Consider the following 12,691-nt stretch of genomic DNA (forward strand, 5'->3'; position numbering starts at 1 on the left):
AATTTGATTATATCAAGTATTTACTGTAGCAATGAAATACTATTAGTCAGCTAATAGTATGTATGTTTTCACCTTTCTATAATAATGTGGTCAATTTTGCACATGCTAATTTGGATATGTAAACTGACAGCTTACATAAAAAAGGAGAGTCTTCAAGTCATAAGCTGAAGCAGCCCCTCAACTTGCCTCGCTAGTTGGTACTCGTTGCTCAGACAAATCTTGCAAAGCTTGAAATCGTAATTTGTTCTTCCTCATCAATGTAATAAATTAAACTATTGAGTATTTAATAACACTAGACTTAACAGAGAATGGTTAGCTATATTTTCTTTTTTTTTTTTTTTTTTTTTTTTTTTTTTTTTTTTTGGGCTATATTTTCATTGAAATCTTTTTCTTTCCTATATTTTGGTTCTTACCCTTCAACTGCTAATGAGAAAAGCAATTCCCTCAGAAATCAAGATAACAATTCGTAAAAGTCTGTCAAATATTGTCAAGAAGTTTAATCAACCCAGATGTCCACTGTAGATGAATAAAGAAATGTGGCAGATGCACATATTATTAAAGATCTTCAAAAAGGAAATTATATTAAAACATGGATGAATCTGATGATACACTAAGTGAAATAAATATTAATGCTGCATGAGTCCATTCCTATGCAGTATCTAAAGTAATCAAAACCATAGAAACAAAGTAGAAAAGTGGTTCTCAGGGACAGGGAGAGCAAAGGTGGATTAGTGTCTAAGGCGAGCTTCAGTGTTACAAGACAGGAAAATTCTGGAGGTACAACACAATAGTTGGCCTGGCTGCGTCAATGTGAAATATATCTTTACTACAATTTTTAAAAAAGTGTCAAAATTTAGTAAAAAATTTGGAACCTTATCATTAGCTTTTTGAAAAATTTATGAATTTAATTCTGTATTTTTTATACACATATGGCTTAAATGAAATCTCATCCCATACTCATTTAATAAGCTCAGATAAGGCTCGGTTTATGCGTTTACAGTTCCTGGGGTCTCCAGTCAGGCACGCAATTTGTTAACTACTTAAATTAGCCCTGCTCTCATTGCTCCATTAACACTGAGATTACACATGAACTTAAGTTCAAGTTCGCCATTGACACACCTTAAAATTCTAAGGCCATGTAGCTATTACACTTCTCAAAATCCATATTCTATTGAATTTTCAAATTAGGCATTTATAAGATCCACATCATTCCCTTTAAAACACCCAACCTTAAGTATGAGTAAGTTGAACACTGAATAATTACTGAATTGTTGTATGAGGAGATCATTCAAATAATAAAAATGAATATTCCGGGTCACATCTTTCTAAAGCTCAGTAAGTTTACTCTGGTTGCAGCCTTTAACAGCACAGTCTTGTCCCCAGATTTAGCAAAGCAATGTCTCTCACTGTTGAACCAAGCAGCACTACCTTTTCCTCACACTTGCCAAATTCAGAAAACCAGAAAAACTTAGCATCAGTGGAGGCCCTGGTTCCACTGATGCATTTTTCAGGTTGTCTGCTACCAAAATAAATAAATAAATAAATAAATAAATAAATAAATAAATAAATAAATAAAAACCCACAAACCAAAACCATTTCTTTGCCTGCTGTATGGCAACTTGGAATAGGGTACATAGGAATACAGAGTATTTGAAGTTCAAAGACGCCTTTCAAGAAAACTAGAATAAGATCTCTGCCTTGCACCCTCTGGCTAGGAGCTGGCCCTGGAAAGGGAAAGCGCCCTCACCACCACCCTACCACCCTCAGCAGGCCACAGGCCCTAGAAGTCTGACTTTCTCCTCTCCTCCTCTGAAGATGCCTATGTCAGGAGTGTATGGCTCTATATCTAGAGAAGGAATGTCAGGAAGAGAAGCCGAGAATCTGAACCAGCAGGCCTGGCCAGGTGTCCCTCACCCCTCCCAGCTCCTCTGCCCAGGCTACTGCCATTAAACCACAGCCTTGTCCTCTACTACTTACACACGACTGTGCACACAAATGCAGTGTTCTATGGGCCTTCATCTCTGAGGGTGCCTGTGTCCCATTAAACTGATGTTAAACAGGCCTGTCGTGCTCTTCTTTTGTTAATCTGTCTTTTCATTACAGAGGGCTCATTCCTTGCAATAGATGAGTAAAGCTTGCTTTCTTTCCTGAATTGAAAGAAAACTGTATTTTGTCTCAAAAAGGTAAAAAGGAACGTTTACTTTTGTAGTGATCAAGAAATTTTAAATGATCCATCTCTAGAAAAGTAAAGATTTGCTATTACATTTGTATTTGATGGGAAATTCTGTGTTTTCATTGCATAGATAGATAGATACATAGACAGACAGACAAATAGATCCTACATACTAAAAAGGAGAAGAATATGAAATGCCACCAAAGCACCAAAATGAAAACATATCAAGCAACAGAAGAAACAAATCAGAAACATCCAATTGAGAAACCGGCCATTTCATTTAGAATTTTTAGTAAACTAGGAACTGAAGACTAGTTCTCATTAGTAATTGAATCCCAGTAACCTAGCATCTCCAGCTGACTCTTCAGTAACTCAGATCTTAACACCTTACCTTATAGATTGCAATAGTCTCTCCAGTCCTTACCTGTTGAAAATCTCACTTGCTTTTTATATTAGTCTGAAATTTTTGTTTAAAAATCACATAATTCAGATTCTAATTAATCTTGGTTGTCAAATTGACACATGTGGTAGTTTGTTGTAATTGGCCCCCATAATCTCACAGGGAGAGGCATTATTAGGAGGTGTGGCTTTGTTGGAGTGAGTATGTCCTTGTTGGAGAAAGAGTGTCACTGTGGGGGTGGGCTTTGAGGTTTCCTATGTGCAGGATACTGCCCAGTGTCTCAGTCGACTTCCTGTTGCCTACTAGTAAGACTCTCAGCTACTCCTCCATCATCACATTTGCCTGCATGCGGCCAGACTCCTCACCATGATGATAATGAACTGAACCTCTGAACTGTAAGCCACCATCTCAATGAAATGTTTTTCTTGTAAGAGTTGCTATGGTCATAGTGTCACAGTATGGGGCATTTTCTTGATCGTTAATTGACAGTCTACTGTGCAATGGCATCTCTCATCAGGTGGTTTAGGCCTATATAAGAACGTTAGATGACTCTGAGTCTCGGAGCAAACTAGCAAGTAGCACTGCTCCATAGTTCTGCTTCAGTTCCTGCCTTCGGGTGCTCACCTGAGCCTCTGCCCTGGCTTCCTGAGATGAGGAACTGTAATGTGTAAGATGAAATAAACTCTTTCCTCCCCAAGTTGCTTAGGTCATAGTGTTTATCACAACACAAAGCAAGTGAGGACAGATATAAATTATCTTGCTTTAATAATAAAATTACCATTATTAGACAATAAGTATTTTTTTAAATGCTCAACATCCTTAGCAATCCTGGAAATACAAATTAAAACTACTTTGAAAGTCCATCTTATATAACCCAGTTAGAATGGTCATCGTGAAGAAAACAAGTGGCATCCAACGCTGATGAGGATGTAGAGGAAGGGGAACCCATATTCACTGTTGGTGGGAGTGCAAACTGGGGCAGCACTTTGGAAATCAGTGTGGAAGTTTTTTAAAAAGCTAAAAACAGAACTTCCACATCACCTAAACATATGCCAAAAGTACTCTATATCTCACCACAGAGATACTTGCGCATACAAGTGTATTAGTGAGCTATTTACAATAACAAGGAAATGGAATCAGCCTAGATGTCTATCAACTGATGACTAGATAATACAAACATGGAATATATACTTGACTGCAGGCACCATGTGGATAGAGCTGCATCCAGAAGCCACTGGTTCCTAAACAATCCCGATGTCACCTCCCAGTGAGTGGCTGGCCACGGAGTCCCAAACCACTCTAGGCAATTGCAGCTGCTGTGGCTTGTCCACCAGGAGAGATGGTAAGAGACCTTATTGCTGAAGATGCCACAAGCTTATGCAGCAGGACACAGAGAGCAGGCTGGGACTGGGCTAGACCCTTCCTTCCTGTGCAAAGTGTCAAAGTACAGGACTGAAAATATATAGTAAATATGACTTATTTTTGGGTAAAAGCATTGAGAAACCTGCCCTTGAAATAGGACATCACATAAATATTTGTACAAAACTTGGTGAAGATAACATTTTACTATCAAATAGAAACATGGGTGATCCAAGGAAAAAAAGGACAAACTATTTTTCTTCATTTGAAAAGAAATGTTAAATGACTTGGTCAAGATCACAGAATAAACAAGAATGTTCCAGCCTGACACTTTAGTGAAGACTGTCCTGCCACAGGAGAACATATGAGTCTCTAGTAAAAAAAAAAAAGTCAAATACATTCCTTTTCTTCCTACCATTGGCATCCATATCTAGCCTACATTTTATGTACTAAAGCTAGAGAAATTATAAACTCCTTTGTGCATATTTCTTGCACAAGAACATTCAGATATGGTTGGTTTTGTGATCTCAAACAAATTTGATTATGAAAATGACTTACATCAACAAATGCTATACTGTGGGTTATACGTTAAAAGCATATTTATCGTGTCAATTTTTAAGATGAAGACTTCCAATTGTCTCTCACTTACGACTCACTAAGAGCTGCAGCAGTCAGCACCCTAGGCTCGTTTTCCAGCCCTTTCATGCTCCTTCCCACAAACATCGACAAGTTCTCATGGGAAAGTTGCTGTGTCTTTCCTAGAGTAATAGAAATCAAACCAACCTCTGTCAGCTGCTTCAGCTGGCCCTTGTTCGTACTTAGTTCTTCAGACAGTTCATTCTTCTTCACTTGTAGGTCAGAGATTTCCTTCCTTAGTGGATTTACAAGCTCATAGAATCGAATCTTTAAAAACAAACAAAGGAAAATGAGCACTCTTGAGTCCAATGAGAACCAGGCACTGCCACTTTGCCGCGCAGCAGGATGCCCTGGCGCAGCAGGATGCCCTGGCCGCTTTCACTTTCTGCTGGCCGTTTACTCACTCTCATTCAATTGTGGTAAAGATAGCATCTGGAAAATTTGGAAATCTGTCAAGTAATTTTATTAAGGTATGTTAGTACAATTGTTTTTGTTAGCCCTGTTGCCAATATCTTATATAAAATTCACCACAGATATACATATACAGGAAACAGAATATGCTACCAAGGATTCATACTAGCACACTGGGAATACATTCTCCACAGATACAGCAGTAATAAATCAAATTGAATTTATAATAACAAAGTAACCTACAAAGTTAACTGACTTCCTTATTCTACATCCCTGCTTGCTTTCTCGAAGCACTTGGGTGACATTCCACATAAAACACTTTACGTTGCTATTTGTTAGCTTCTACAGCAAGGTAAGCTCTGTGAAGGCAGGGATTTTATACACTGCTCTGTCAACTGAAATCTCAATTTGATGAAGAGATACATTTTACTCTTTGCTCTAATCCTAGGCTCTTGGCAACAATCTACAATGAGGCTTCCCCTGCAGTGTTAGGGGACCTGCGAGTGAATCAGAAGGTACCTCTCCTATCACTATTCCCACTCAACTCAGACCTCTCCATTTTCCATTTTCCTGTCATCACCCAAGTACTCCAACCCACAGGGTTCTAAGAACCTAAGAAGCCATCAACGAGTCAGGAGAGAACAATTCAGGATTACTTATTACATAGGGATGTAATCTAAAGTCCTTAACATATGAGTGTATTGCAAAAACACCCTATCTAATAAGTGGCCAAGTGCTAAGGCTGGTCCTTAAGGAAGTGAAATGTACATCAATCAGTTAGAATACTATTTCATGCCAAAGTGTGAAAGAATACTGAAACCCCAAAATGTGTATACTTTATATTACTATGAATGAATTTTCAATGACAGCACTTACAGTATTTGTTTTAGACAGTATGTGTTGGTCAGAAAAACTCTAACTTACCAGTTCAATCAAAAGCTGGACAGAAAGCTAATGTCTGATTTTCTTTCAAGTCACTGATCCAGAAACCTTAACCCATTGAGAGCCAAGAACAACTCCCACACCAGCAGACAGTAGGGAGCACTGCTCGTTCACAAAGCCACAGTGAGCACTGTCCTAAGCACTGAACACGTTTTAGACACTCACATTAATCTTTACAACAGAAACACAGGTATAGTATCAGCTGCTTCACAAATGGGGAAAAGAAGGCTCTTAGGTAAAAATCATACCCAATACAAACCACAGCTGTCAGTGTGTGCTTTAGGGACTCCTGGCCCTCGGCCTGTCACTCATCTCCATTCTTTCAGGGAACTCACAAAACGAAAAGAATTTTCCTAGTGATACTAAGAATGACTCTGTCCGATTCGATTCTCATTGATAGATGAGGATGATGATACTGTGACTTTTAAAGCAAACAGAGTGTCTCTAAGTTTGCATTTTTATTTTAGATAAAGTCTTGCTATATTGCTCAGGCTGGCCACCTTGAACCCTTAGGTTCAAGAGATCCTCCTGCCTCAGCCTTCTAAGTAGCCAGGACTTCAGACAAGTACATCGTACCCAACCCTTCTTGTGCCTAAATTGTTTCCTTAAGGTTTAATCTCAAATATTGCAAATAAAATGGATATGCCCATACAAACAAAAACTCTTTAGGCCAGAAGGCTGTCTTGATACCAAACTGACTTGAGACTCACTCCAAAAATTAGGCCTAAGTACAAGTTTGTTTAGGAATACTAGATTCCTGCCAGGTGGTGGTGGCGCATGCCTTTAATCCCAGCACTCGGGAGGCAGAGGCAGGTGGATCTCTGTGAGTTCGAGGCCAGCCTGGGCTACAGAGCGAGTTCCAAGACAGGCTCCAAAGCTACACAAAGAAACCCTGTCTTGAAAAACCAAAAAAAAAAAAAAAAAAAAAAAAAAGGGAATACTAGATTCTGAACTAATCTATCACCAAGACTCTGCCCCATCTTTACCCCTTAATAACTGTAAAAACGCCACTCTCCCCCCCACAATTCCTAATTCATCCCAGACAATACTAATCTGGTTCAGCCTCATAGTTTTCCCCTTAGAGAATATTAAAACCACCAGAAAATGACTCATTTTATGGACTATGGAGTCACTACAATTTTGGTCTTAAATGTACTCTCCATTTTCATGAGGGTCGTTGGGTGTTTCAAAAGCAACACCCTTGGGGTGAGATAGGTTTGACTTGCCTCTGGATGAGCCAGAGGAGGAGAGTCAGAATAAGACAAACAAGGCTATGCCAAAGAGAGAAAGGGTTCAGGAATCCACAAAGGAAATAAAAGAATACTTGAAAGGTACAGAAAAAAGATGGAGCATGGACTGGTAGGAAGTGAGCTGAGGGGCTAGGGTTGGTCAATGTCTCCCAGAAGCAGGAGGACTTGAGCTCAATACCCAGAACCCATATAACAAAGCCAGGTGTGGTGGCACATGATTAGTACCCAGTGCTGGGAGGGTGGAGCAAGAAGATTCCTGGGGTTCACTATTCTAATTAATTGGCAAGTTCCAGGCCATTGAGACCCTGTCTCAAAAATAAATGAGTAAATGAATAAAAATAAAGCTATGTCTGAGAAACACTCAAGGCTGTCCTCTGGCCTCTACACACATGCACATCCATGTGCACATGCAACAGTACACATACATAACACATACAAGCTGAGTCTAGTAGGAGAGGGTGGGTGACCAGAAGTGGCTTTCAAAAGGTACACCAAATGAATGCCAGCAGTTCTAACCTCAGGACGAGCCCGAGCCCCCAAGAACCTCAGATCTAGTTCAAAGTTTTGGTGGGACACTCATTCCCACAGGAGTGGGTCAGCAGTGGAGGGAAATCTCATTGTTGTCTTTCCATGTGACTTAGGGGGCAAGCAACAGTCATCTTGAGACAAAAGCTACTGTTGCAAACTGATCTACCCTAGCGGCCTAAGAACTTGGAACAACCACAGGTCAGGGAGTCTCAGTTTGGTCTGCCACAACACCAGGGGGAGGAAAAGCCCAAGGGGGAGGCAACAGTGGACAGCAGGGTGACTGGAAGCTGACCAGAGGAAAGTACAAGCAGCTGGAGGCTAGGTTCAGGCAGAGAGGTGTACAGAGAAATACAGTGCTGCCCTCAGTGGCCAGGACCTACCTCAGCTAAGAACAGTCCTAGAGTCAATAGCCCTGGACCTGATGGCAACAGATGCATCAGTCAACTGCTGAAGCCACCGATGTCCCATTCCCTACTACAGACAGAGCCCAAGAACCCCTGAAGTTCCAGCTGATTACCATAGCTGCATCCTTCCAGCAGGATCAGAGTCTAGAGTTTAGGCAAGGACAAAGACAGGTTCTCTTCCTACACAGACCTGCTATGGATGCTTCCCACACTACTAACACCTGTGAGGGACATCTCCAACTAACTAGAACACGGGACAAACCAAAAGACTACAAAGTTTAGTGTGGCCAGCAAGGATCTATGGCCACAATGCTACCACAGTCAAGGAGGAGACACCTGGTATGTGTCCTATGGTGATATTTTAATTATACTGAAATGTGATTTTATTTGTATGTTAATAAATAAAGTTGCCTGGAGGTCAGAGCTAATAGCAAGCCATAGCAGAAACTGGGCGGTGGTGGTGCACACCTTTAATCCCAGCTCTTGGGAGGCAGAGCTAGGTGGATCTCTGTGTGTTCAAGGATACAGCCAGCATGGAGACACACGCCTTTAATCTCAATACCAGCCATAGAAGACCTGGAGGTCTGTACAGACAGACAGTGACGAGGTCATGTGGTTGGGTTTACAACCAATGAGAAGGCAGAATAGAAAGTCTATAAAAAAGACAGACAGGAAGTAGGTCTCTTGCTGAAGAGGACAGCAGCAGCAGTGAAGGGTAAAGTTTTTAGCTCTGACCTCTTGGGCTTTCATCTCTGCATTGGCTCTGCGTTTCTCATTTAACAAGACCGTTCATCTACAGGGTCCAGTATAGTATTCCAAACAGCGTAAGCCTCAGGGAAGCCTAGAGCACACATGAATAATTAATTGTGTCTCCACGGATATAACTGGCAATCTCCAACTTCTGAGGCCCAGCAGGAAGCTGCTCTGATGCTTCATTCTTCTTGTTTTCATTCTGTCTTTCTTTTTGTTTTTAATCTTTTTTGCTATTATGATTTTCCCCCTTTGGTGCACTTTTTAGTATTTTTAACTTTACAGCACTAAAAATTGTTTTTATAGTCTACAAATACACATCTAATTTTGTTTGCATATTATTATTCATTAGGCCATATATTTTCTTCTTCTTTTCCCTCCATGTTTCTCCATCTCTCCCTTTATTTTTGTGCTACTTTGATTGTACCTGCTTAAAATACTCGTATCTTTCTGTTTCTATCCCCTTCTCACTTATCTGACTTTGGTTTTGAACTTCTTCATAATTGAGAGATCTATTTTCTGTTCTAACCTCTTCCCCATATCTCTTCCCCTGTAACAGTCCTCCACTTTTTCTTTTATTTAAGCTTGCTTATCCTTCATGCGTCTCCTTCTCCTGCCTCCTTTCTTGATCCAGACCGACTCAGAAGACAAACACTATGTTTTCTCTCCTATGTGGAACCTAATTTAAAATGAAATGTGTGTATCTCTGAACCCAGGAAAGGGGTCATGAGGAAATAGAGAGAGTACCTGATGACGTGTAAAGGAGAGCAGAGGAGGGGACCTCTCACGGGGAGGAAAGGAACCAGCTGCAGCGAGGACAGGCAGTTAGGGGAGACTCCAGGAGAGGACAAGAGAAAACAATGCATAATGTCACATATGCATCAAAATGACTCACTACTTTGCATGCTAACTTAAAACAGAAAAATAAAAAACAAATATATGAAGAAGGCCTCTACATAAATGCCCATTGCAGTCTGAGAATGGATGGAGCTTTATGTTTTTTTCCCCTGTGTGTGTGTGTGTGTGTGTGTGTGTGTGTGTGTGTTGAAACAAGGACTCCTGTTGTAGAAGATGGCCTCCAACTGACTACAAAGCTGTAGGAGCTGATCACCTGTCCCATGTCCTAAGGATTGAGATTACAGCATGAGCCACTCCCGCCAGCTTTTGAGTTTTGCACAGATGACACAAAACACTTACAGACACATACTCAGGGATGGAGAGCTTGTCCTCAGGACACTTACAGACACATATTCAGGGACAGAGAGCTGGTCCTCAGGACACTTACAGACACATATTCAGGGATGGAGAGCTGGTCCTCAGGACACTTACAGACACATATTCAGGGATGGAGAGCTGGTCCTCAGGAAAGGATTTCAGCTTCACATACTGCTCTTCTGTCAGCTCCAAGTCTCGCAGGTTTCGACGGACATCTCCAGCTTTCTCTCTTAGCTGATAATTTGTCTCTTCTAGTTGTTTCTGTCTCAATAAAATGGTTTCCATTTCTTGTTTCATTAGTTCTTGATATTTCCTACATTGAGAGAATTCATGGCAAGCTTTAAAATCACTGAGATTTTTCTGAGTTCCATATAGTATTCTTGGCTATCATGAGTGCTGATTTATCTAATTAATTAAACATGAAGTGACTAATCCATACAGATTAGTAAACATATAATCCCAAATTATTAGAGACCAACATTCTTAAGTAGTAACCAAAAATTCAAATCACAATATTATACATTTAATCTGCTAAAGTCTTAATCCTTATATGTTGGCTTTGGATTCTCGTTATTAATTTCCATTTCTCTTTGATCTTGGTACTACAAGACATATCTCTTTAATGCAGTTAACACTGAACCCCATAAAGTATTCATTCAACCAGCGAAGCCAACCACTGACCCATCCCAGCAGTGTGGAGGCCAGAAGCTGATGTCATAATGTCTTTCTCAGCTGTTTCTTCACCTTACTTTTTAAAAACAGGAGCATGCACTGAACCTAGAGGTCACCATCCTAGACTGGCTGGCCTGTGAGCTCTTGGGATCTACTAGTCTCCACCCTTGCTGTGCTGGGGTTCTGGGAACATACCACCACTCTCAGCTTTTACTGGGAATTCAAACTCAGGTCTTTCAGCAATCATTTTACCTCTGAGCCATTTCCCTATCCTAGAGGAGAGCTTAAAAGACACCGACAAAAATCTGAAAGATAATGTTCATTGACTTTTTTTTTTTTTTTTTTTTTTGGTTTTTCGAGAAAGGGTTTCTCTGTGTAGCTTTGCGCCTTTCCTGGAACTCATTCTGTAGCCCAGGCTGGCCCCGACCTCACAGAGATCTACCTGGCTCTGCCTCCCGAGTGCTGGGATTAAAGGCGTGCGCCACCAACACCCCTCATTGATGGTTTTGCTTTGTCTTTATACCTGTCTTGCCTCGGTTGACTTGTTATTTATTTGTTTATTTTCAGACAAGTCTTGCTATGTAGCTCTAGCTGGCTGGAACTCACTCTGTAGAGCAGACTTGGCTCATAGAGATCCGCCTGCCTTTGCCTCTCCCAGTGCTGGGATTAAAGGCATGAGTTACCAGGTGCTTTGTCTGCATGTATGCTTGCATACCAGAAGAGTACATTAGATTGTGAGCTACTCTGTGGTTGCTGGGAACTGAACTCAGGACCTCTGGAAGAGCAGTCAGTACTCTTAACTGCTGGGCTATTTTTATAACCTTGCTATTCACTTTCATTGAGTGTTTCCAATGAACTTATTTTTGTTTTTATAGAAACAATACAGATTTTTCTACTAAAATGTCATTGTTTATATCACTTTAAATTAAATGACATAGGTATAATTGGCATAGGTACATTTGAGAGTAAACAATAAATTTTTACTTCATTTCTTTGCCTGTTTGTTTGAGACAAGGCCTCAACTGGCCATGGCCTTCAACTCACTACGTAGCCAAGGATGAGCTTGAACTCCTTTTTTTGTTTTTCGAGACATGGTTTTCTTGTGCAGCTCTGGATGTCCTGGAACTAGCTCTCTAGACCAGGCTGGCCTCAAACTCACAGAGATCAGCCTGCCTCTGCCTCCCGAGAGCTGGGATTAAAGGTGGGAGCCATTCCACCAGACTTAGTTCACTGTTAATAGGTATACATCTAGCTGGAGAAAACACACAGGCACAGTAATAGTATACGACACAGCTGTGACAGTGCAGAAGGTTTTAAAAGTGAAGGAAGAAAAAGGTTATCTACATACCAAGTTGTGGTCAATTCAGAAAGCTCCTTACATAATTTATGGGTTGCTTTAGGGCCAGTATTTGTTGAATAAATGTTGAATTTTAACTGTGCAATTGTATACTGTTATAAAGCAACTTGCCCTTTGGTGGTCTGCATGTGAGGATAATAAGCATGTCTAACTTAAAATTTCCCTACTATAGCCCATAACAGCACGCATAAACAAGAATAACATGACTTTTGGTTGATAAATAGATGTTAGGCTTTTGTGAAAAACATGTCTTACTTGGCATCTTTCTTTTGAACAGTCAACTGATTGTCTAATCTCAAAGTTAGCAGCTGCTTCTGGTGAAGGGCGTCATTCAGTTTTTCCTCCAGCTCTTCAATCTGAACAGAGAGAACACGGTTTACACACTCAGCTTTCCCTTAACACAACAACAAACACTTAGAAGAAACAGAGTAAGAGTCTTCAAAGAATCTGGGCTGAAGCTACTGTCTCAGAAATGTTTGTGCCAGGCTTTGTCCTTAATTCACATGCACAGCTCACTCAGCGGGGAGCTTCATGGATGCACTCTGCTCATACTGGTAGTCATCAGTTAGTCTGAGTGCTGCACACCTTCCATTT

General features: G+C 40.6%; 1 protein-coding gene across 1 annotated transcript in view; it reads right to left on the reverse strand.

The window, feature by feature from the left end:
• Pibf1 (progesterone immunomodulatory binding factor 1) overlaps positions 1 to 12,691 on the reverse strand; it is a 182,651-nt gene that overhangs the window by 167,888 nt on the left and 2,072 nt on the right. The window contains exons 2-4 of the mRNA XM_059273267.1: positions 12,353 to 12,453; positions 10,183 to 10,381; positions 4,716 to 4,835 (exon numbers count right to left, since the gene is read on the reverse strand). Of these exons, the coding sequence (XP_059129250.1) occupies positions 4,716 to 4,835; positions 10,183 to 10,381; positions 12,353 to 12,453 (420 nt within the window). The remainder of the gene's footprint in view (positions 1 to 4,715; positions 4,836 to 10,182; positions 10,382 to 12,352; positions 12,454 to 12,691) is intronic.

This window comes from Peromyscus eremicus, chromosome 9, assembly GCF_949786415.1.
Source record: "Peromyscus eremicus chromosome 9, PerEre_H2_v1, whole genome shotgun sequence".
NCBI lineage: Eukaryota > Metazoa > Chordata > Mammalia > Rodentia > Cricetidae > Peromyscus > Peromyscus eremicus.